The sequence below is a fragment of the Mus caroli genome, chromosome X (assembly GCF_900094665.2).
Source record: "Mus caroli chromosome X, CAROLI_EIJ_v1.1, whole genome shotgun sequence".
NCBI lineage: Eukaryota > Metazoa > Chordata > Mammalia > Rodentia > Muridae > Mus > Mus caroli.
In genome coordinates this window covers 112939466-112962967 of record NC_034589.1, presented here as the reverse complement: position 1 = coordinate 112962967, position 23502 = coordinate 112939466, and the positions used below count along the sequence as shown (strand labels likewise).

Sequence of the window (23502 nt, the reverse complement as noted above, 5' to 3'; positions counted from 1 at the left end):
CATATCAAGTGACTTCTTTTGTGATTGGGTTACCTCACTTAGGATGATATCCTCCAGATACATCCATTTGCCCAAGAATTTCATGAATTCATTGTTTTTAATAGCTGAGTAGTACTCCATTGTGTAAATGTACCACATTTTCTGTATCCATTCCTCTGTTGAGGGATATCTGGGTTTTTTCCTGCTTCTTGCTATTATAATAGGGCTGCTATGAACATAGTGGAGCATGTGTCCTTATTACCAGTTGTAACATCTTCTGGGTATATGCCCAGGAGAGGTATTGCTGAATCTAGCGGTAGTACTATGTCCAGGAACCGCCAGATTGATTTACAGAGTGGTAAACAAAGTAAACAGAGTAAACAAAGATTTCTCAACTGAGGAATACGAAAGGGCTGAGAAGCAATTGAAAAAAATTGCATTCAACAGACTTAATGATCAGGGAAATGATCAGGGAAATGCAAATCAAAACAACTCTGAGATTCCACCTCACACCAGTCAGAATGGCTAGGATCAAAAATTCAGGTGACAGCAGATGCTGGCAAGGATGTGGAGAAAGAGGAACACTCCTGCATTGCTGGTGGGATATTAAGATTTCTTAAACTGTGAAAAAAACTATACTAATTATTTTAACTTATTACTTTTGCCAATGATGTCTCTAATTCAAAACATTTAATTTATTTTTACTGTTCTTCAAATTATACCCATTATAAATAATCCTGCTATCTATTTGTAATAGAAAATAATGAAGATAGTCAATGTCTTCTACTCAAAATTATTTAAATTCCTGGTACAGTGATTACAGATGCATTGACAATTTCTGAAATTCTCAAAATATTAATGAAATACACATTTATCTTTCAGAAATTTATGATCAAATAGTATGATACATTTTAATACATGAATTCATTTTAATAGAATCTTCATTAAAATTAATGTATCATAACTGAGTCATTTTCATTAAGGACAGTTACTAACACTGTTTCATTTGGGGGTACTTCTGTTAAAGTTAGATCAGAAGTCTCAATTTTATGTCTTATTTTTTGCAGGAATATGCATTATTCATGAAGACATTTCTGGCACTAATATTATATAATGACCTTGAAAATCTTTATGTGTGGAAAAAGTAGAAGTATCTACTTTCATAGTTTGCCATAATTTATATGCAAATAAGAAAATAGGATTTTCTACCTTTTCAGTAAATCTACTGAGAAACAATTTTAATTAGTAGGTGGAACCATGTAAAACCACAGATTTTTTAAAATATAAAAATAATTTTTATGTTTCAAGTTAATATGTTCAAGACTTGCCAACATTAAATTTCCTACCTAAATGATTATTTAAATTAAGAAAAAGTTACTCCAATATCTAAGGAATATACAAGCTAGGTCTGTAAGAATTTTTTTCATGCTGGTATACATTAGTAAACATGGGAAAACTGTTTAAATGTGTGAGCTTTCTTGATGTTGTGATATTGGTGTAGGTGAGAAGTCAGATGTTTACACAGCAAAGAAAAAATATTTATACAAGAGTTATTAAACAGAGAGTCAAAATAGAAATGGTAATGACAATTGTAAAGTAAAAAGGTATAAAAAATGTGAGTCTAAGCTATATATAGCAAAACAGATGAAAATAAAGGTGGCAAAGACAAGCCAGGAGAAAACTTGGCCTAGTATCTATATGAAGAAATTTTCCTAGATTGAATTTGGCTGCCTTCCACAGTGGTAGGGCATGAAATGCCAAAAACTATTTAAATAGACATGTTTCTCCATCTTTTCTAAGTATGCATGTAGGGTGAACAGTTTCATGAGTATAATTTTCTGCATCATTCCCTTTTTATTGCAGAAGACTGTGAAAGACAAAGTATCAGTTTCTGAATTCCAACAAGTTATGGTTTCTCTAGAAATCATCAATTCTTGGAAGCCCGTGATTAATGTAACAATGTATTTGCAAATCATTTAGAATTTTACTGCTTTATTATCATAAATTTATGTAACATGTTTTGATTGCACATGCATTTGCCTCCTCTAAATGCCTTTACTTACATTGCTTCTTAAACTTCCTTAACTCATTAGATGGAGCACTGTGTTTTAATTAATTCTACTTTTTTTTTTTTTTTGAATTTTCAAGACAGGGTTTCTCTGTATAGTCCTGGCTGTCCTGGAACTCACTTTGTAGACCAGGCTGGTCTCGAACTCAGAAATCCGCCTGCCTTTGCCTCCCAAGTGCTGGGATTAAAGGCATGAGCCACCACGCCCGGCTAATTAATTCTACTTTTAATACATTCTTTAAACCCAAATTTTAAGTCGAAAAGAATGAATTCAACTAAAAAATATAAAGAATACATCTTCTGAAGAAATTATTGATATAATGATATGTAATATATCAATATCTGTCCACATTTAGATTTATATATCAAAATATTTTTAGTTTAAAATTATATTTTCTGCATGCATTCCTATCTCATAGGGTCTATTCTATGATACATTTTTGTAGAAAATATTATATTTGTGAAACTCCATATGAAATTTAGTTCTGACTTTCACTGATGAAAGTTTATTTTTAATTGAATTTCATTTTAATAATTCAATGTGATTTACCCCATCCTTTTATCCAGACAGGAGACAAGACAGCAGCTATCTTGGGAAATGATAATTAGTTATTTCATTTACTTGGAACCTACAATTTTATCTGGGTTTGTCTTTTTCTCTAACCAATGATATCAACTAGATCTTAGTTATGAGAAGAAAATGATTAGTGTTCATAGCAGATTTTAAAAAATGGGGGTTAAATATAAACATTAAATTACATACTCATTTGTTTATATTTGCTTTCTTTTTGTGTCACCTAAAATGTTTATTATTTCATTTTAGAGAGACTAGCAACTTAAATTCTTATTACTTTGTAATTCACACATAGCCTTAATAACTGTAGTCATCTTACTTTTCAACCGAACTTCACATGACTGGCCCAAATTGTTTTCTTTTTAATTATGTGACAGTGTGTGTTTCTGTATGTAGTTATATGCCCTTGGAGGCTAGAGGTATTGGATGCCTTGTTGCTGGAACTGCTGGTAGTTGAGAGATTCCAGAAAAAGCTGTTGGAGACTAGAGAGTTATCTGGAAGACCAGTTCATGCTCATAACCACTGAGCTATCACTCTATGCCACAATGTAGTCATTTTTGTTTTAATAAATCCTCTATCTTACATATCTTTAAAGTGTTATCTAATATCAATATACTATCATACTCAGTTTATCAAAGTCATGTATAAATATGTGTGTGTGTATGTATTTCCAAAGCAACTGAGGAAAAAAACAAAGAAACAAATGTAGAGTATGAGGCAATTAGAGTTGCATTTAAAAGCCCAAGAAATTACCAATATTGTCCACTATAGCAGGCACATTAACCCTTCTAATCTATAATGTGTGAGGTTTACTACTAAGGCATTAAAGAGATACAAGTGAAGGAAAAAAACATTATTTGTAATTGATTTTATAGATGAGTACTAAAACTAGCTTGCAATTCCTCAATTTTTACATGTTAGCTATACCATTTGCCTCAGTTAAAATATGAACATATTTATTCACACATGCCTCTTCCATAGATACTAATGTCTAATATGTAAATATTATTTCTCTATTAGGGTACATACAAAAATACTTAGAAACAAACTTTGTTATATAACATCTCATCAGATTTTAGTGAATTTCTATATAACAACTAATTTAAAGTCTAATGAACATATATCAATGTTTAACATAAATGTAAACATAAAACTTTGAAAGCTTGTACTTTTGAATTCTTAATATGTTTTGTGTTCATATTTACAATTTCTTAGAGAATGCAATGTTGACTAATGTGATTTCCAATCTCACCTAGAAAACTATATGTAGTTCCTGAAAAATTAATAGTAAATCATATGAAAGTCCAAAAAGATCATTTCCCCAGTGAATCGAGAAAACATTATCAAATGACATTCACCACACCTAAAAAGTTGATGTGCTTCCTACTCAGAACAGTCATCTGATGTAGCAAATATCTTTCACACTCTGAAAGCTCAGCAAAGTTCAAAAGAAATGATTGTTTTTAACAATGTAACATATATTTATGAGCTATTATTATTAACCTAGTAATACAAATAATTTTTAATTGTCTGAAAATGTTTATATTATTTAGCAAATGATGTTTTTTCTAATATCTATAAAATGTGTTGAAATATTTGCTAAATATGTAATTTTATATGCCCATTGTTTTGAGAATTATTTCAAATAATTTAAAAAATTGCATAAGAAATAAAAAAAAAACTAATCAAAATCTTTAAACTTGTTTTTTTCTAGATTCTCCCCNCCCCCCCCTGTGTGTGTGTGTGTGTGTGTGTGTGTGTGTGGTGTGTTTGTATGTGTTCTGAATGTGTGGTGTGGGTGGCATAAGAAGTCGGTGGATTATCTGAGTTAAAGTCACAGGTTGCTATGCGTCATCCAATGTCAATGCTGATTATCAAATAATTGTCCTCTGTAAGAGCAGCAAATGCTCTTAACCACTGAGCAACTTTCCCAGCCACAAGAGGAAGTTTTGATAATCTATCCATTAGAGATCTCTTATGACACAATTATAACAAAATTGGAATAATTTTTTAAATGTTCTTAACTTTATGTTTTAATATAAGTTAATACATAGTATATTAGAGAAATATTAGTAGCAAAATAACATTGAATATTTATGAGAAAAACAAAAAAATTAGATACTTTCCTACACTTAATTTTAAGGTCATTATGCATCACAAAATTTAAAAAGTGATGAAGATTTTTGCTTTCAAGGTTTTAAAGTATTGATATATTAAATAAATTACAATGCTTGCCTCCAGAATGAGATTCTACTTGAGCAAAGTTTCACAGTGCTGAATTCTCTTGTTTGTACTTATCAATCCGAGGCAACTGTGTTCAGTATTAATTTTAAATAATTATTGCAAAACAATGTTAATTATTTAAGATGGAACAAACCTATCTCTTAGAAGCCTGTTCTTTTCTAGTAAGAGACAAAAAGGGAATGGATCTGGATGAGAGGGAAAGGAGAAGAAATAGGGAGGAATAGAAGGAGTGAAAATTTTTATCGATGTATGAGAAAGTAATTGATTTTCAATAAATGAAAGAAATGTAAAGAAATTAAATGAAGCAAACCAAAGATATTAAACTTTTAGCTAACAATTGATCAGTATATAGGTCTCACTTTTTTCTACCTAGATAATATGTTCTAAAGATGTAACTAGAAATTATTAGTTGATACATTTTTCTTGCCTTAAGTACAAATATAAACTGGTACTTGGACAATCAGGCTAACATATAAAAATAAAGCTACCAAATAATTTGGAAGAAAAACAGTTAAAATAACTGTTTTAGGGATGAAGAGATGGCTTAGTGGTTAAGAGCACTGGCTATTCTTTCCGAGGGACCCAGTACAATCCCCAGCACCTACATGGCAGCTAAGAACTGTCTGTAATGCCAGCTTAGCAATGCACATGAAATAAAATTAGTTATTTGAAGAAAGCCTTAAAAATAATAAATGATTCCACTAGATTTGGTACTATGCACATGAATTATAAATAGGCTTAATTCTCCTACTATGAATCACAAAAATATTACTTACTTAGGTATGTAATGTTATGAAACATTTAGTCCCTCCTGTATTTAGTGCAGTGCTGTAATATATTGGGATTTATGAATTTGAGTTGAAAGCTATTATTTTTAAGCTAAAATTTCCCAAGTGAAACCATTAGAAATAGAAATGGTTGAGTACTCATAGATCAAGCAGGCCAAGCTCCTATTACAAATTAAATAAAAATGCTTTAATCTTTGAAGAAAAGATCACAAGGTAGTTATGATTTTCATTATCTTAAACTGATTGAGAAAATTAAATTTCTTAATCAGATTTATATAATTAAGTATTAAGATAATGTTTTGTTGTAGTTTGTTACCAAAACATAGAAAATGAATGGAGAATTCTAGGTCTTAATCAAATCATTAAAATATGTATGTTCACATTTCATAATGTAACTAAAAATTTAGATGACAGGGAATTTTACAGGTAAAATACTTCTCCTAAAATTAAGGTATCAGAAGAAAAGGGAATATTCAGTATAAATGTGGCATTGTGATTGTTTTTCCTCAAGACATGGTATTCTACAGTTTGAATATACTATTTCAGCTGACAATTGATTAGAAAAATGTGTGTCTATAGAGAAAAAATAAATAAAAATCCAATGTTCTTATGAATCATAAAAATACAATTAAATTATATATTTTATGTTAACAAAAATATACTTATAGTTTTATTCTGACTACAACTGAGGTTAGAAAGTTAAATGGATAAATAGCATTGCCATTTTCTCTCTTTATACTTTATTAAGTCTCAGCATGAAGATAATTAGAAACCTACTCACTTGAAGTACATATATAAGGATGTAAAATCTAAATTAAAAAGGAAGCTTTTGATTAATTTGAAGCAAGTAAAATATGTAAACGTGTAATATTAAATTTTGGAAGTTTAAATAGTTTAGTAAATGGAAAAAAAGTTAAGTGAAAATAGAATCAAATAACAATTAACTTTTAGATTTTGTGAATTTTTTTGGAAAACTGTCATATCAAGTGTCTAAGAAAATTATACTAATAATTACTACTTTCTTTCAGTCACATAACATTTTTAACATTACCTGATTATCTTCAGTAGCTTCTGAAAAAAATTACCTCCACTGATCTATTTCATGACATAATAAGTAGATTGTCTTTAATAAATTTGAAAACAGTTATGCCAATTTTATATTAAAATAAAACTATCAAAATTTTCTATGCTTAGTAAGCACTCTACTACTTCAATACAAAAATAAAAAATATGTGAATAGCAAATTAATGACATTCAAATTATTTCTTAAGTTTCTTTAAAATCTATACATACATACATACACACACACACACACACACACACACACACACACGACTCAGGTAAAGGAAAGGGAATTTGAGGAAGGAGAGAGGAGAAGTTTCCAGAAATCAATGACTATTCTTGTTAATATTCTTTATGTTGATTATGAAATCCTTTTACATTTTAGATAAGTTTACACATTTGCTTTTCATTTTCTCCTGCTCCAACCCTTTACTCGACGACTCAGGACACAAGCCAGAACTGAGCTCATTTTAAACCAACAATTTAAAAATGAGCTACATGTCTGCAGCTGTTAAATAAAATGTCAATCAAACAAAAACAAGTAGGATGAAATATGTCAGTAGTCACAGATCATATGAATGAAAAAAATTGTGGTTCAAAGTCAAATATTTCTGAGATTAAAATTTATCTGAAGCTCAAAAGAGAGGAAAATGCAAAAAGAAAAAAAATATAACTGCAAGTGCTTGATTTTACATTTAACCAAAAGTTGTGAATTTGTATTTTTAAAAAAGCGTGACCTTTGAAGGTGTGCCTGCTGAGCAAAAGTTTGCAACTTTGTTCATTTTATCTATTAAAAGCCTAATGTGTTAGACATTTTTAGCAAGAGAACGAACACCTTTAGAATAAGGAAAATATTTAATTTTCTGTAAATAAGCAAAACATAAGTTCCATAGATTAAAAGGATAATATTTTTAACTGTACATCAAAATAGTTGGGGGTCTTATGTACAGAGGCAGAAAATTAAAGTTGAGATGAGTGATGGGGATGGTACAGTACAAGTCTGTAAGTCAGACACTTAAGACACTAGAAGGTGTATCACAAGTTTAAGTCTATGGTGTAAGCTTCAGACTGTTCTGTAATATATGGGAAGTTCCTATATGAAAAAAAGAAAGAAAGAAAAGAAAGAAGAGAAGAGAAGAGAAGAGAAGAGAAGAGAAGAGAAGAGAAGAGAAGAGAAGAGAAGAGAAGAGAAGAGAAGAGAAGAGAAGAGAAGAGAAANAGAAGAGAAGAGAAGAGAAAAAAAGAAAAGAAGAAAAGAAAAGAAAGCAAAGCAACCAAACAAAAACAAAGCTAAAAAATCAATTGGGATGAGTATAAATCTGTCTTTTGCACTGACAAACTATATACTTCAATGCAGCAATGAGAAATTTCAAAAATTTTTAAATTGCTGACTAAAACATCATTTGGAAAATATATCTACCATTCAATATCAAAACTACTATACATTCATTATACTATCTTTTACAGTTTAGATTTTGTTCAGAGTGGTGGTAAATATTTTTTTTTTAGGTACTTGTTCAAAAACACCCATCAAATGTCACCTAACAAGCGTCACTATTCAAATCTGTGCCTAAAATTAACTATTGTACTTGGGAACATTTCAAGAAGTACAATAAATGTGAAATGCCACACTATCATCAAGACAATTTTTCAACTTTAGTTATATCACTTCAAATGTGATGAATTCATCTCGAAATTCATAGACCTCAATTGAGTATCATGGTTCCTTACATTTGAATAGTATTTATGGGTTTTTAATGAAGTTAGTTTCAAAGAGCACATGTCATATATGCTCACAAAAATCTCCCATGGGTGACCTTACTAAAACCAATAAATAAGTACATAAAATAAATTGAAGGTTCAAAGGTATTGATTAATGCATAGGAATATTCACTTGACTGAAGTAGTTTCTATTTTCCCTTTTTAGAGCCACCTACTAATGAGAGGGGAAAAATAAAAATCCACCAGTTAGTTATTGTTAGTTATGAATTACTTCAGAGTACTGGCAATTCAGTCAAATCTGAGGATCTCATCACAATTTATAAGATTTTATTTTGCAAGAAAATATTAGATCTAATACATATGTGTTAGATCTAAATATTATATATGTTCTATGATCTAATATATAGAAAATCACATCGTTATTCTTTTCTTTATTTTTGAAAAATTTTATCACTAAACATTTTACAAACAAACCTACAATACAAGCTGTACGACATAGTAATCATCTCCATAAATTGGAATACTTTCTTAAAAGAATGTAGTGACCTGAGGAAGCCATGTGACAACCTAGGAAACCTGTTACTTTATTTGGCAAAAAGAAAACAGGGAAATATGAAGCTGGAGATTAATATTTACTACTAATATTTTTGTCCTTGAAGTGCAAAGAGCATGTTCACAAATAAATATTAATAACAACTCTACCTGGAAGAACTGTACTTTTAAAGAAACATTACAATAGGGATAGGTTTGCCTTTTTGTTTTATTTAATAGCAGTTAGACTATGTGTCATTGCTTATACTTTTAAATGTACTAATTATCTCATGAGATTCGTTAAAGAAACTAAACAAGGCTTGCTTCTCCATCAACAAAAGTTATTTTTGTAATACCTTCTAATAATCTAGTTCCTCCAAGGAAAAACACACTGTGATTTCCCAGTGGGTGAAATTATCCACCCTACATAGTTAACTATTGTCAGTAAAAATCTACAGAATGGAAATTCTTGAATATGTTTCAAATAAAATGAAAAATGTGAAACTTCCTAAGATTCAGAGTTGTAAGCATTGCCAAAACACAGCTGTTTAACACATACACACACACACACACACATTTTAATTGAAATATAATCATTCATACAGTTAAAGCCAGCTGCCAGAAAAATTGTTTCTTACAATGAAGAGATGCTATTTCAAGTAGAGTAGTACTCCTTTCTCCATGGCTTTGGGTCCCATGGATTCATTTACCTATGGCCAATAAAAGTCCAACATGTTAATGTATTTCAGAAATAATTCATGACTTTTACTGCAGTATCATTTTAATTGTTCTGTAGTATCACATATTTTTATTAATCTCTTACAGTCTCAAATTTATAAATTGAACATTATTTTTAAAAAGAAATATGCTATTTATGCTGTTATAAGCTCTCTGGCAGACACATAGCAACAGTTTGTGCTTAGCATTATTAAGTAATGTTAAGAGTAATGAAATCCAAGCCAATTTTGGCAGACACCCAAGATCATTTAGCACTTGCAAAAATACATTTTAATCCAATTGGCCCTGTAGTTCACAGGGATCCTCAAGTCGCTACCAAACAAGCTCTGCTGTTGCTATTAAAGTATCTGAGCTCCAAAAAGACAAATGGTCTCACTAACAAGATGGTGACTTGTGATGCCACAATTAAGACAGCAACATCATCTTTGAAGTGATATTGTTTTTTTCAATAAACACCATCAGACCACATTATGCCTCCTCCAAACACAATTTAAATTTTTATATCTGACTTAAGTGTAATGAGTGCTGTTGCAAGATAAGCTGTATGTAAAGAAACAGACCACAGACATTTCTTCTATTGTCTGATTAGGAATTAAGGTTTTGCTCAGATTAAAGAACTATTGTACTCCATTCTGAGAAAAAAAGTCTAGTTGTGATGAAACTATCAAATGTCTAGTTAACCATTTATTACCAGCTTTTAGGGATTTTTATGTTGGATAGCAAAACAAAACAAAACAAAAACAAAACAACAACAACAACAAAAAACTTTCACTGTCATTTTGGGTGTCCCTGGCATGCTAAGTGTCAGACAATGCTTAAAAATAATAAGTAAAAATTAAATATTTAATTTAGAGATATGAGCATTCAGTTGGTGGCTCTGAAATACAAATGACTGAATGACATGTTCATTTAAAATATTCTATACTGCTAGAAAAATGGTTCAGTGGATAAAGGTACTTACTGTGAAGTCTGATGACCAGAGTTCATACCTTAGACTAAAAGAGCAGGAGAGAATGGATTTTTGAAAGCTGTTTTATGAGTTTTACACATGTCACAATGTGTATGCATACAGACAGACAGATAGACAGACAGACACACACACACACACACACATACACAAACACAAAAAATCACACACATACAAACAAACACACAAAATATAAAAATATCAGTAACATATTTTATAAATGCACACTCTCAAGAAACTATACTCTGCTGAAAATAATTACAGCTTTTAGGTTGCTTTGAAAATGTTTAAAATACTGTCAAACTGTTGATAATGTTTGTTCAATTGCTTTCAGTTTCTAAGCAATATAAATGCATGCATGTGAAGCTGGTGAAAAAGTTAAGCAAATGATGAACTAGAGACTGGTTGTCATTCTGATGGCTGGCAGCATCAGCTAAATTACTTGGGCCGAAGATTAAGATACATTTTAATATCAAAATGCAAATAATCATACATTTTGCTAATTTTTGAATGTGTAATACACTGCACAATAACTCAAATTTATTGATTTTTGAAATTTGGCTACTTTTGGTTAATTTCACCTTTATCATATTTACATGATAATGAATTAGCTCCTTTTTACTCCATGTGGGCTGAGGTTCAGCAGCATTAACATGTCCACAGTGTTTTTTAGAAATGCAAAATTTTAGGTCTCATCCAGTGGCTACTGAATGAAAATTTGCATCTTAACAAGATTTCTAGATAATAGGTCTGAACATTAAAATTTGAGAAGTACAGAAATAAAGTACACCTTCCTAGAAACCAGAGTTTAAAATAACAAGTCATTAGCAGTGATCTTGATTGATTACAAATTGTCTACTGGCTCTATTTTAAAGTGCTTGGATGCTGTTACATCTACCCAGCTATACATTTTGTGGAGCATTAGCCTCATATTCCATTATTTTTTAACTCTTGAACATAATTGTGAGGGATTTCCAAAGTGTGTAATGTTCAATTGATTTGTAATTTGTACCATAAATTGTTCTGCTTAACATTCCTTTATTAAATGGACAGTGCATAGTATAACTATTGTATCTAGTGACTGTTAACACTAAGTTCATGGGCTATGAAAATTTTCAAGCTAGGAGAGTTCTATGAACTGGGCCTAATTGAATGCCAAGAGGTCAGGGGGAATTGGAATTAAACTGAGCATATTATTTTCTGACCTGTAAAGATAAAGGGGATGCAGCCTGATTAAATATTTTATATTGATTGTTTATTTTTAGTTTTTATTAGATATTTTCTTCATTTACATTATAGTGCATTTTCATACTTGTTTGTGTGTGTGTGTGTGTGTGTGTGTGTGTGTGTGTGTGTGTGTGTGTAGTGCCACTTACTTCACTTCTCTTTTAATGTAATGCAGTCTTCTGTCTTGCTTTAACCTAGTAAACTACAATCATATAAAACTTAAGGTATTCGAAACATATAGTATTTGAAATGAGAAAGAGAGAATCGACAGTTTTTAAAAGATTGCATATTTCTCACTAGACTAAAATCTAAGCCCCATCACCTAACACTCTGGTTGTTCTTTCATCTCTATTTGATTTCCTATTTCCTCCCCACTTTCTCCACCTCCTCCAGAGAAAATATAGCTGTACAAGGTTATTCATGGAAGAAAAGAAGAACTTTGCTTTGAAATAGTTTGCCTGCCTACTTTTTTGCCTGGCACTCTCTAGTGATACTCTCTAACGCTCATCATACACTTTGACACAGTGAATGGGTAAAGTTTAGAAAAGTAACACTCAAAATCTTTCCAAAGTTATATTTGGACCTTCACAGAAAAGTACATTTAAGTGTGTATGGCAAATATGCACTGATAAAAATAAATACATTATTATAGGAATTTCTGTATTTTAGCTATCTGTAGTAACTGAACATTTCTGGTAACTTTTAAAGAATATTTGTATATTTTAATGTGTTGATATTTTATTCACTTGTTCTCAATATCAAGGACATTATTTAGTATATTTTATAACATAATATATGCCATGCAAGATCAATTATCAGTCTCAGTTAAAAAGAAAGTTTTGAACACAGATCTGAGTCAGAATAGGAAAGTGACTAGTTAAATAAAGCTACATATTTAACTTCTGATAATATAGAAAACCTATATTTGTATTTGAGAAAATGTAATTAAAAAGTCATACACAACAGTGTTTTAAAATTCTAAGTACACTGGTAAATAGGAAACACGTATCTATCAATCTATCAAGCAATATCAAATATGAACTCCTAGAATGTTCACTACGTATTTGTGAGCTGAAGGTTTTGAATTCAATAGTTTTGGTCTTTGACATTTCCAGAGGCTTTGAACCTGTCCTAGATTTAGTGTTCTATAATGTAAAGAGTGACATTCAATACATATGCGCTGAATCCGTTTTAACTTAAGTACTCATTACATTTTTGCAGGTGTTAATTGCTCCTGACCTGTCAATATGTAACCTTCTTAAAGTCATTAATTTCTTAAATCTAAGGGCCATCTGTCACAATCCAGTTCAACTCTCTCACATGCAATGCATTACAATGCTGAATAAGACAGCATTTTTGTTATCAACAGTTAAAGACTCCAAACACTGAAGGTAGTAATGCCTACAAAGCCAAAAGACAAGGACAAATACTGCCTTTTGTGAACCATCACAAGACTTTTTTTATTTTTCATTGCAATGGGCCTTGAAGTAATTTACAGCTCCTTCATTTTCCATTTGAGGAAACTAGTACAGGGAGCTGAAGTTATTTGCTCAAGGCCACCCTGTATACAATAATAAATTATAAAATACTTGATGTTCACATAATTTAAATAAATCCCTGCTCTCACTCACCATGTCAAAATCCAGAGGAAAATGTTTGTAACCCTGAAGATAAAACAATGTATTTGCATATTAGAAGCTTAATGTCTTTTGTTTGCTATGATACAAACCTACACATGATTAACACTCATGTGCTTAAAAGATTGCTACATGTCTAAAGGAAAACACTACTTAAAAGTCATTGACAACTTCAACCTAAAATAAATCACATAGAAACATACAGATATCTTACAAACATTGTGAATTAAGATGTAGCACTAAACATTTACTACGTTAAATGGACTCAGACTTAATGGAGTGGTATTATGGTGGGTCATAATTTGAATTCTTTCTATAAATAAAATGAAGGGAATGTTTTAAGTGTCTGGAATGTATACTATTATCATGTCAATAGACCTACTAGTTTATGAGATACTTTTCACAAGATCAATACACAAAGACGCTAAATGGAATGAAAATAAGATGCAAGCAGCCAAGTAACAAATTTGTTTTAATACACATAAAGGTACACATATTTGAATTTTTAATTTTTTAATCTAAGTTTCTTTTTGTTTTTTGTTTTTGTTTTTTACATTCAGAACTTGACTAAAATAAACTCAGGGAAACAGGACAGGCAAGGCAGAATCCAAGGAAAAGTCCTGGCTTAAAGACTGAAGACTAGCAATCCTTTTATCTTTTACTGACTAGATAGCTTTAATTTCACCTGCCTGACCTTCAGACTGGAAAAACGAGAATAAGCATGCCTTTCACTTTCTATACTGTTCATGTGGTACTAGAATTATAATGACTTTAAAAAGAATATAAATATACAGAATGCTGTACATAGTGAAGATGTTAAAAAGAAAGAATCAATTTGTGGAAGAAAGTAATACTTGACATTCATTTTATATGATATTAGCAAATGAACTGTAACCCAATTTAAAATTTAAGTTTGTATTCTAATTACAGTGTATTGTCAAGCTACAAGAAATGTTAAATTATCAAAACAATTTAAATTATATAAAGAAAAGTCTGATCCTAGGATATTTTTTCTTCTTTTTACTTTGCTCTTTTTACTATGCAATCGTCAACATTCTAGATAAATGGATTACGTGGATAAACCATTATTTCATATTTTTGCTGGAAGTGAAACTAAAATCATTTTCATTTTTAGTTTTAAAAGTCTACTCATCAATAGTTACAGCATTAGAAATAAATTCTTTAATGATTGATGTTTTCAGGGTATAATCTATAAAAGAAACATTTATGATTTTGGCAAACCATTCTTTTAATTCTAAACCATAATTGAAAAGACACATCTTTTCACTTTTATTTGGCTGTTAATAAAAATGCAATCTTTATATTATGAAACTAAATCTCTAAGACAATTTCAAACTAAACTAAACTAAACTCCTGTATTGGTAAGTTTGTGTTTTACCCTTGATGATGCACAGCATATAAATCTTGAAGAGACATGTCATATAAATCAAAGAGATTTTTGTTTTTTCAAACAATATTTTTAAATATGCCTTTTATGATTAACTTTAGCCAAATAATCACACCATTTTCAAGCATGATCAGCTTAAATATCATACGCAAATCTATAATGCCAAAGAAATCTTACCTATTTTTCTTCATTCTGGACATTGAATGATCAATAAAGTCTTCAGATAACAAAACTCTGCTCAGACAATGATAAGTAATTCAGAATGTTATAATGTAAAGTTAATGAGTATAAACATATGGAGTTATTATATATTTTGTTTTCCCCAAGATAAAATTCAAGTGTCTTTAATGAAAATAAAATATAGACTCTATGGGATTTTTTCTTCCCTCTTATTTCCCAACAATATTTAGCCAAATTTATAAAATGTAGAGTAACATAAGAATCATTTCCTTTTCTTCACATATATCAAGAATATATATGTATATATACACACACACACACACATATATATATATATATATATACATATATATATATATATATATATGGCTTCTTGCTTCTTAGCTTCTTTTATCTCTGGGTATGGTACGTATTTATGTTGCTAAAAAAACACAAATTGGCAAAAGCTTTAAAATCTTGTCTGGGATCCTGAACATGGAGCAGGAAATAAAAAGATTGTTACTAAAACCAATAAAAAGAGTGGCTCATGAGAAGCAGACATGCCAGAAAGGATAGAATGCAAAGCCAATGTGAAAAGAATGTGTAGTGAACAATTACATTAAGTTGGAATACTCCCCAATGCACAATTTTTAAATTCCTTCAATGCAAGCAACAGAAAACAGGCATGTGCAGACATAGTGAAAATATAATAAATCAGAGGAGTTCTACTAAAATTCTTGTTTGAAATTAAAGCAGCAAAAGACACAGAAACAATATTAAGTCTTCTTGGTGCAGTAAATTTTACAAATTTGTAAACAATTTTGAAGCAAAGATTGCTTTATTTATTTATTCATTTATTTATTTACAGAAAGCTCCTTTGGAGTTATTTGAGACACTAAGGCCAATGGGCATTATGTATTGTTTGTGTGTGTGTGTATGTGTGTGTGTGTGTGTGTGTTAATTAATCCAGAAATAAAGCAGTGAGGAAAAAGTGAAAAGTAAAAAGGGTACTACTGATTGTTGCTTGCTAGTGTCTAAGGGAAGGAAACAATATTTAACAAGTATAAACCTGGCATTAGGGAGGGAGCTGGAGTAAGGAATGAAAGAAATGATGATGTAGGGTGATGAGAAGGTTGAAGAGTGTGTGTGAAAAATGAAGTGTAGTGGGCAAACATGTTCTTGTAAATGGATGAAAACATTCTGATGTCTAGAACAAAAGGTCTTAGAGACATTTCATCACCTTTGGTTGGAAGATGAAGAATATACAAGATTAGGATAGGAAAGTGTGATTAGTAAAATGATATACGTTGCAGGTAATAAAAGAGAAACAATTTTCCCCACAGTCACATTTTTTTTCTAAGTTTTACTGATTGGTTTTAAGCCCTCTTCTTATGTTTTGTGCTCTGGCTGTTACAATTAATTCTTTTTTGGCTCCATTCTCTATTGCAATTCATCAAACTATTTAGAATAGTTTTCTTTTTTATGTAAAGAGCACATTCCATAAACCACTCACTGCAAGATATTTATTTATTTTATTATAAGCATATTTTTCTAATAAATCATCAGAGTTGGTCAGAATCTACAAATGACACATTTTCTTACTCCACAGTAAGCCACAAATTCCTGCCATCATCCTTTCTTTACTACTTTGTTCTTTATAACCATACATGTCTGCCTGTTGTTTATGGATTCTTTGGTGGACAAATGGATGACACCTCCTTTCAAATATGTAAACCAAGATTATTGGAGGAAATTAGCTTTCAGGTCTTCATCCCTTGCATAATTTCCTTTTCTACTAATAGAAAACGTGGCAGCCATACATATTTCCTGAGTGTAGTTCAAAGCCAGTGGTTTGTATACAGTTTCCTTGTTTGTATATCTTCCTGTGCTCCCCCAAGAATCTTATAAATCCTGTCCAAAAGCTATTGTGGACTGATCCCATAGACGGAAAAAAAAACCAACAAAACAAACAAACAACAACAACAAATAACCAGACAATTTTCTGCTTTTAAAGTCCCTTACCAAATTTCTTCCTGCCAACAAAAATCAGGAAGCTTATTATCAGGAATTTCTATTTTGCATGAAGTTTTGAAAACCAAGAGAAAGGATAATATGAAACCTGCTGTTCTCTCAGCTAGGCCTTCCAGCAGCAGAAACCCAACATTAAGGACATCTATCAGAACAGAGCTTGGGTGATAAAGGGAGGGTGGGTTCTTAGCAAATGATTTAGCCCTAGAAAAGGAATGTGGTTTTATGCTTCATCTGAGTTCCCTTCTTCCTGCATTTCAAATGCACAGCAGCTCTTAAGTTTGCAGGAGTGATATATCATGTAAAGAATGCTTTGTGTCAAAAGGAAGGGAAGAAAAGGGAGCATAGAAAACCCACATTTACAAAACGGAAGCTACTGTGCTATTCCCCTCTGCCTCCAAAGGAAATGCAGCAGCTAAGCAATTTGTTGTGATCCCCTCGAATCTAATTTCCTCAAGAATGTGACAGCTGAGGGCTTCAGTTAGTGTCCACACGCCCAGCTTGTGTCTCTTTCCTCTCGCCCTGCATAACCTTCTCCAAGTGCTCACTAGGATCCTTCTCTTGGAGCTAAAGAATAAATTTTTCACACTCAGTGGGAAAAGGGATTGGTTTTGCTTTCAGGAAAGTGGGGTGTTGTTCCTCAAAAAGGACTGGACCAGTTTATAAAGGGAAGCTACATGGCTTCCGTCTAGTAAAAAGAAGAACAAACAAATAAAATAAAATAAAATAAAATAAAATAAAATAAAATAAAATAAAATAAAATAAAATCAACCTATTCAGGAAACTTCCCAATTTGGTGCATTGGTCTACAGAAGTGACTCCATAGCCTTGGAATAAAAAACACCACGACTCCTCCTTGCCTGCTGCTACGGAGCCAGAAACCTCACAATGTTGGACTTCTTAATTCCAGTCTTGTATTTTTCATACAAGGGACTCCTCATCCAGAGCATTCACCTTTGTCTCCTTCCGTTTCCACCCCATCTCCTGAAGATAAGGACCCCCAGCATCACCCCCAAGAACTTCCTTTCTTGCAGAGAATGGCCGGTGGGGGATGGGTAATGGGAGTAAAGATTTGTGATTCTTATATCTTTACTAATCACCCAGCATGGAGGGGGTGGGTGGGGCAAGACGCGCAGAGATTTCAACCCTGGTACATTAACACTGGACGGTTTAATTCAGTGTGAATAAAAAAGGTAAGAGCTGGAAACTGGGAAGAACAGAGCCAGGCTAAAAGGAGGGAGGACACCACACACGCGCGCACGCGCCCGCGCGCGCGCGCGCGCGCGCACACTCGCACACACACACACACACACACACACACACACACACACACACACACACACACGGTTCTCAAGGCCAAGTTCCAAAAGCTCAGCGGGCAGATGGCACCTTGATGTACCTTAGAGGATCAGGGTGCCTTTGGGAGGTGAGGGGGGTGGGGGTCAGCTGCACAGGAGCCTAGAGATGTAGGGCGACTGCGCACGGATAGCGCGCCCCTCAGGTTGGCCAGCTTCCGCTCCCGACCCGCTCTAGTCGCTCGCTCTCCTGCCAGCCGGCGGACCCTCACTGCAGCTGACATCATTGCCAGAGAAGGAGGGGCGGCCCACGTGAAAAAGACCCCAGCACGAACTGCCTTTCCTCTGCTCGCTCTCTGAGGCTCTAGCGAGCCGCTTGGCAAACTCAGCGCCCTGGCGGCGGCGCCGGGACTTGAGCTGGGCGCGGCAGTTCTTAATTTAGCAGCAGGAGAAAGGTAGATTTAGACCTTGGCTCCTTTATCTCCTGGTTCTTTCTCAAAACCGCCCGCACACTGTCAGTTCTGCCTCTGCCTCGGATGAACCAAAGACGAGAAAGGTGAAACACGGACACACACTATCAGTTACTTTCCCAAGCTTTCAAAAGCTTCCCCCCCCCCAGCACAAAAACACAGGCAAAGACAGCCCTGAGGCTAGAGCCTTGGCCGTGGGAATTTGTGAATTTGTTTCAAACGTGATTAAAAGTGCACATCTTCCAAAGTTGCAGAGGCGCCAACCAGCGCATCTCCCCAACTCCTTTATTCAGTCTTGAGTCACACTTGTTTTACTCCCTTTTTCTCTTCGTTTTTCTCTTTCTTTCTTTCTTTCTTTCTTTCTTTTTTTTTTTTTTTTTTTTCTTTTTTGGATGACAAGTAAGACAGTTGCTTTAAGTCACCTAGCATTTTCACCCTTTTTTGGCGTTACACTGTGCTAAGTGTTCAGAATTATCTGCCTGCTCCTCAGGTTGTTTGCTGGTTGCAGAGCTAGTACCACACTCAGGGGTCCTCTGTCCCCATCACTCTCCTATTTTTTATCCCCATTGCCCATGGCCTAGATTCTCAAACACTTTTTTCACACTGGGTCCACTGTAAAAAAAAACAGCCCCCAAGCTGATATAAATCTGCCTTTGGAAAGTTTCCTCACAGTAAGGGAAAGAACAGCGTTACGTTTTTTTTGTTTTTTGTTGTTTTTTTTTTTTCTTCATTGTTTGCTTCTGTTTCCCTATAATTTTCTTTATTATTTTTTTTCTTTTGTCCTAGAGCCCCCTGCTCTCCCTGATTTACGTTGTTAGTGGGTGCCGCAATGGCGCAAGTTTGGACTCCCAGCCCCCCTGAGACATTTTGGAAGGACACCCCGCTCGCAGAGGCGAGTGCCCGCCTGGAGGCGCGCGCTCACATACTCCAAGCACGCATCCCAGTGCCCCACACCCCAAGCCGCAAAGGCGGCTAACCTAGTGAAGCCTGGAATAAATCAGAGGCAGCAAAGGGGCCATCTTCACTCAACCCCTTAAAAGTCTTTCCTTGGGGGAGACACGGAAATAGATCTTGCCGTGCACTCTGGGACATTGACACCCCAGGGACTAGTAGCTTTGTGACTGCGCTCACAGAGAAGTGTCTCCAACTGGAGGTATACTGTTGCTGCGCTCTTCCAAAGTCTCTAAAGCAATGTAGTCCTTTTTTAAAGTCACCTTTTCCAATGAAGCTCTTAGCAAGAGACATTTTTTTTTGGGGGGGGGGAAGGGGGCCGTTCTTTACAAGCTCTAGGAAGATCCTTCCTTTGTGGAGGGAACTGCTTTTTGGTTCTCTCTTGAAAAATGCCATGTATTTATGACATCGGTGGGCGTTCTTTTGGCTAAGGAATTCCAAGTCATTTCTCTAGAGAATAGAGGAACCCTTTTATGTTGGGCTTGACTTTGTAAGTCTCCCCCCCCCCCCAAAAAAAAAGAATATTGATTTTCAGCTGCTGGTTTATACGAAGTTGCATTTATAAAAAGGGGACAGAATTTCTCACACCTACCATCTCTACATCCACTAGGTCCCAGGGCAGGAAGAAATGGGATCATACCAGGAGGACCAATCCAGTAGACGCTTGGCGCCCTGCTGTGCGCACAGTTTTCCGAAGCCCTGCGGCAAGGGTCGCTCCCCAACCCGGTTGCTCTATCAAACCTGGACTCAAATCGGAGACCCCAGAGAGGAGCGCAGCTGGGCCAGCTTCCAGGGTCCACCGCGGATTCACTGCTGAGGCACACTGCCCCTCAGCTGGACTTGCTCCAGGTGTCTCCCCTAATGGTCTGGGGCGTCAACTCTGCATCCCCGCACTTTCCCAGATCAGAGTTTCATTCAGCTTCGCTGAAGCTGGAAGAATCAATTAAAGTGAAAGACCTTTTTGCACAACCCATGTCGAAGAAATTCATGCGCGGACACTTTTCTGACAAAAGTGAGAGTTTTAGCAAAGTAACCAAACCGAGTGGAGGCAGTGCCAAAAGATTTTCTTTGGGAGCTCATCTCCCGGTTTTGCTCTTTTTCTTACCTCTAGGGAACAGAACCCGGAAGGGAGGGCACCAGTAGGTCTCTAAAGCATGCTTTGGTCAACTGCCCAGATCCCAGGCGCAAGCAGTCACCGCGTCCTAAGCGCAGGACATGCCATGAGTCCCCAACCTCAGCGGCTTTAGTTCCCGAACCGAACCCGATACTTACCTACTGTTTAGACTCCTCTTTGAGTAGTATGAAGAGGGGAACGAAAAAGGAGAAAAAAGGCTTCCGCCCGCTCCACAGAGACTGCGATTGCTGTAGCGGGATCTACCGCCACAGCTCGCAGTCCGCGGAGCAGCTGTTTGTCTTGGAGGCTGTTTGTGAGGCTGGTCGGGCGGCCCGGGCTAGCTGGGCTGCCTGTGTCGCCTTAGTAGCTTCTGCCACTGAGACTCCTTGCACTCTGGTAGCCTAGCTTTCCGCTTTACTGCGCGGGCCGCTGCTGGCTGCTCTGGCTCACAGCTACTCCCGCCCTGACAGTTCGTCGACTGCAAGGAGCCACTGCCAAGCCAGCCCTTTTCAATGGCGAGGGGGAGGGACTAGACAGGAGGGGGAAGGGGGACAGAAGGGGGGTGAGCGAGTGGAAGGCGGGGGGGGAAAAGGAGTGAGCGAGTGCCCTAGCCGCCTGCTGGGAGGGGATGGCGCAGCACCAACTGATGGGTACCCCCTTTTGTCCCCACTCCCTGCACCCCTCTTCCCACTCCAGCTCAGGAGGCGGCCTCTCCCAGAGGATGAAGAACCTCAGGAGCGGTGCGGGGGCGAGATTGAGGTAAGCTTGGGAAGTTACATCTTGTGGCCCAGAGAAGGAGGCAGAAAGCGTTTTGCCTGCACGCTCCTTTATGGGACTGGATGCTTAGGGGAACACACTGAACAAAATAAGCAGGGCAAGCATTCCTTCCCCGGGTGGTCCCCCCTCTCCTTGCACTTTAGTTCTCCTCTTTAAGTTTCACTCGTTTACATCATCTTACAGAAGTTTGATTTTTCTTGGTATGCGTGCCTTTCTCAGGATTCCTCAAGCTCCGCTGACTCCAGCTAGAGAACTAACAGCAAGTAACACCATTTTCTTATACAAAGGGTACTTAGGGCACACTAGGGGAAGTAGGAGCAAGATCCTGGAGAACCCGCAATTTGAGCCAAGTGCCTGTTTCTGAATATATCATATCCAATTGTGAGCTGTCTCAGAAATCTTGTCTGCCTGTCCACACACATTCTCCTGTGTGGTGTAGGGTGGAGTGAGTGTCTGCGGAGGAAACACAACATTTGGCTATCCCAGAGCAAAACTAAGGGTAACATTAAACAGGTCATGTCTGTGACCCTTTGAGGGGGGTGGGGTGGTGTCACTGTGTGAACAATGCGGTTTGAAAGCAGGAAAGATACCAGACAAGGAAGAGCACAACCTGGAGCTGCAACCCTAATGCTTGCCAATAAGCTTGGCATCTCAGTTGGTGAAGCCTGCCTGGCATAGGGTGTCAGGTCTCTGGAAAGCACTAAAGCAACAAGGGTCACTGTGCCAGGTGTGTGGCTCAGATAAGTCATGAATACCAAGAAACAGAAATTAATTCCCTACCTATAGAATAGGCTCAAAAGCATAACAACACCCAGACCTCTTTGGTTCTAATTTCAAAGACAACGTCTTTATATTTACCTAGAGGCCAGGAAATGAGACAAGTGAATTGTCTAAATTAGTCTGCACAAAATATGTGTGTTTTAGAAAATAATTCACATTCTTTTCTTAATGTGTAAAAAAAACTTACATTTCTGGTTCTTCAGTTTAGTTTTGAAAGGGAAAGATGAGTTTTGGCTTTGGCTTTTGGTTTTTGGTTTTGCTTTTTTTTTTTTTCTGAAATAAAATAAGAAAAAGTATACTGCTTTCAGACACTAAAATCAATGTATTCTGTTAATACTTTCTTAAGATTTCCATCTCAATTTGATGTACATTTGATTTTAATCTGGTACACTGGTGGGGAAATAGAATAAGAGGTTGCATCTGCAAAGGGACAGAATATGAAAAAGAAAATAATCTGCTAGTTATTGCTGGCTGATTTTCACAAACAGAATTTTTACAGAAAGTTCCTTTGAGGGCAAAATTTTATGAATCTTTGCTCCACTAAACCCCACTCTCTTTTCTTAACCCCCTTCCAATTTCCTATTGTAGTTTTTAATTTTAATTTAAAATCTTGCTTTCTAAATTCCTCAAATATTTTTGTTGTATTTTATTTCTTATACCTGAAGCCACTGCTGAGAGAAACCTCAACACAGCAGTTCAGTATAGTCTTCGTGAAATAAAACACAAGGACGTATTTTCTTATATGGGTCCAGGGAGACACTTTAGCATTACATTTTATTCCTGTTGTATCTCTGACTTCATTATTCAGAATATCTAGCAGTGGTCTCTGTTCTCTTTGTCAGAGCAAGGAAATGTGTATGAGATGAAATCAAATGCTGTCAAATGTTACTGTTCTGACTCTTGGATGTTGCACTGCTCTGTGACACTTTCATAAGGGATAGCAGTAACTCAATGAAAATAAAATCACTGATTGATCTAGAAT

General features: G+C 35.0%; 1 protein-coding gene across 4 annotated transcripts in view; it reads right to left on the bottom strand.

Annotated features, from left to right (window-relative positions):
• The window catches only part of LOC110286667 (protocadherin-11 X-linked), a 549700-nt gene extending 528268 nt beyond the window's left edge, over positions 1 to 21432 (bottom strand). For 3 of the 4 annotated variants that reach the window (XR_003835691.1, XM_029473156.1, XM_029473158.1), the window contains exons 1-2: positions 21122 to 21432; positions 20442 to 20779 (exon numbers count right to left, since the gene is read on the bottom strand). Coding sequence is in view for 2 of the 4 variants with exons in the window: in XM_029473156.1 (XP_029329016.1) it covers positions 20442 to 20487 (46 nt within the window). In the remaining 2 variants the exon portion in view is untranslated. The remainder of the gene's footprint in view (positions 1 to 20441; positions 20780 to 21121) is intronic. The other variant, XM_029473157.1, reaches the window with a different exon arrangement.
• Between the last annotated feature and the right edge of the window lie 2070 nt (positions 21433 to 23502).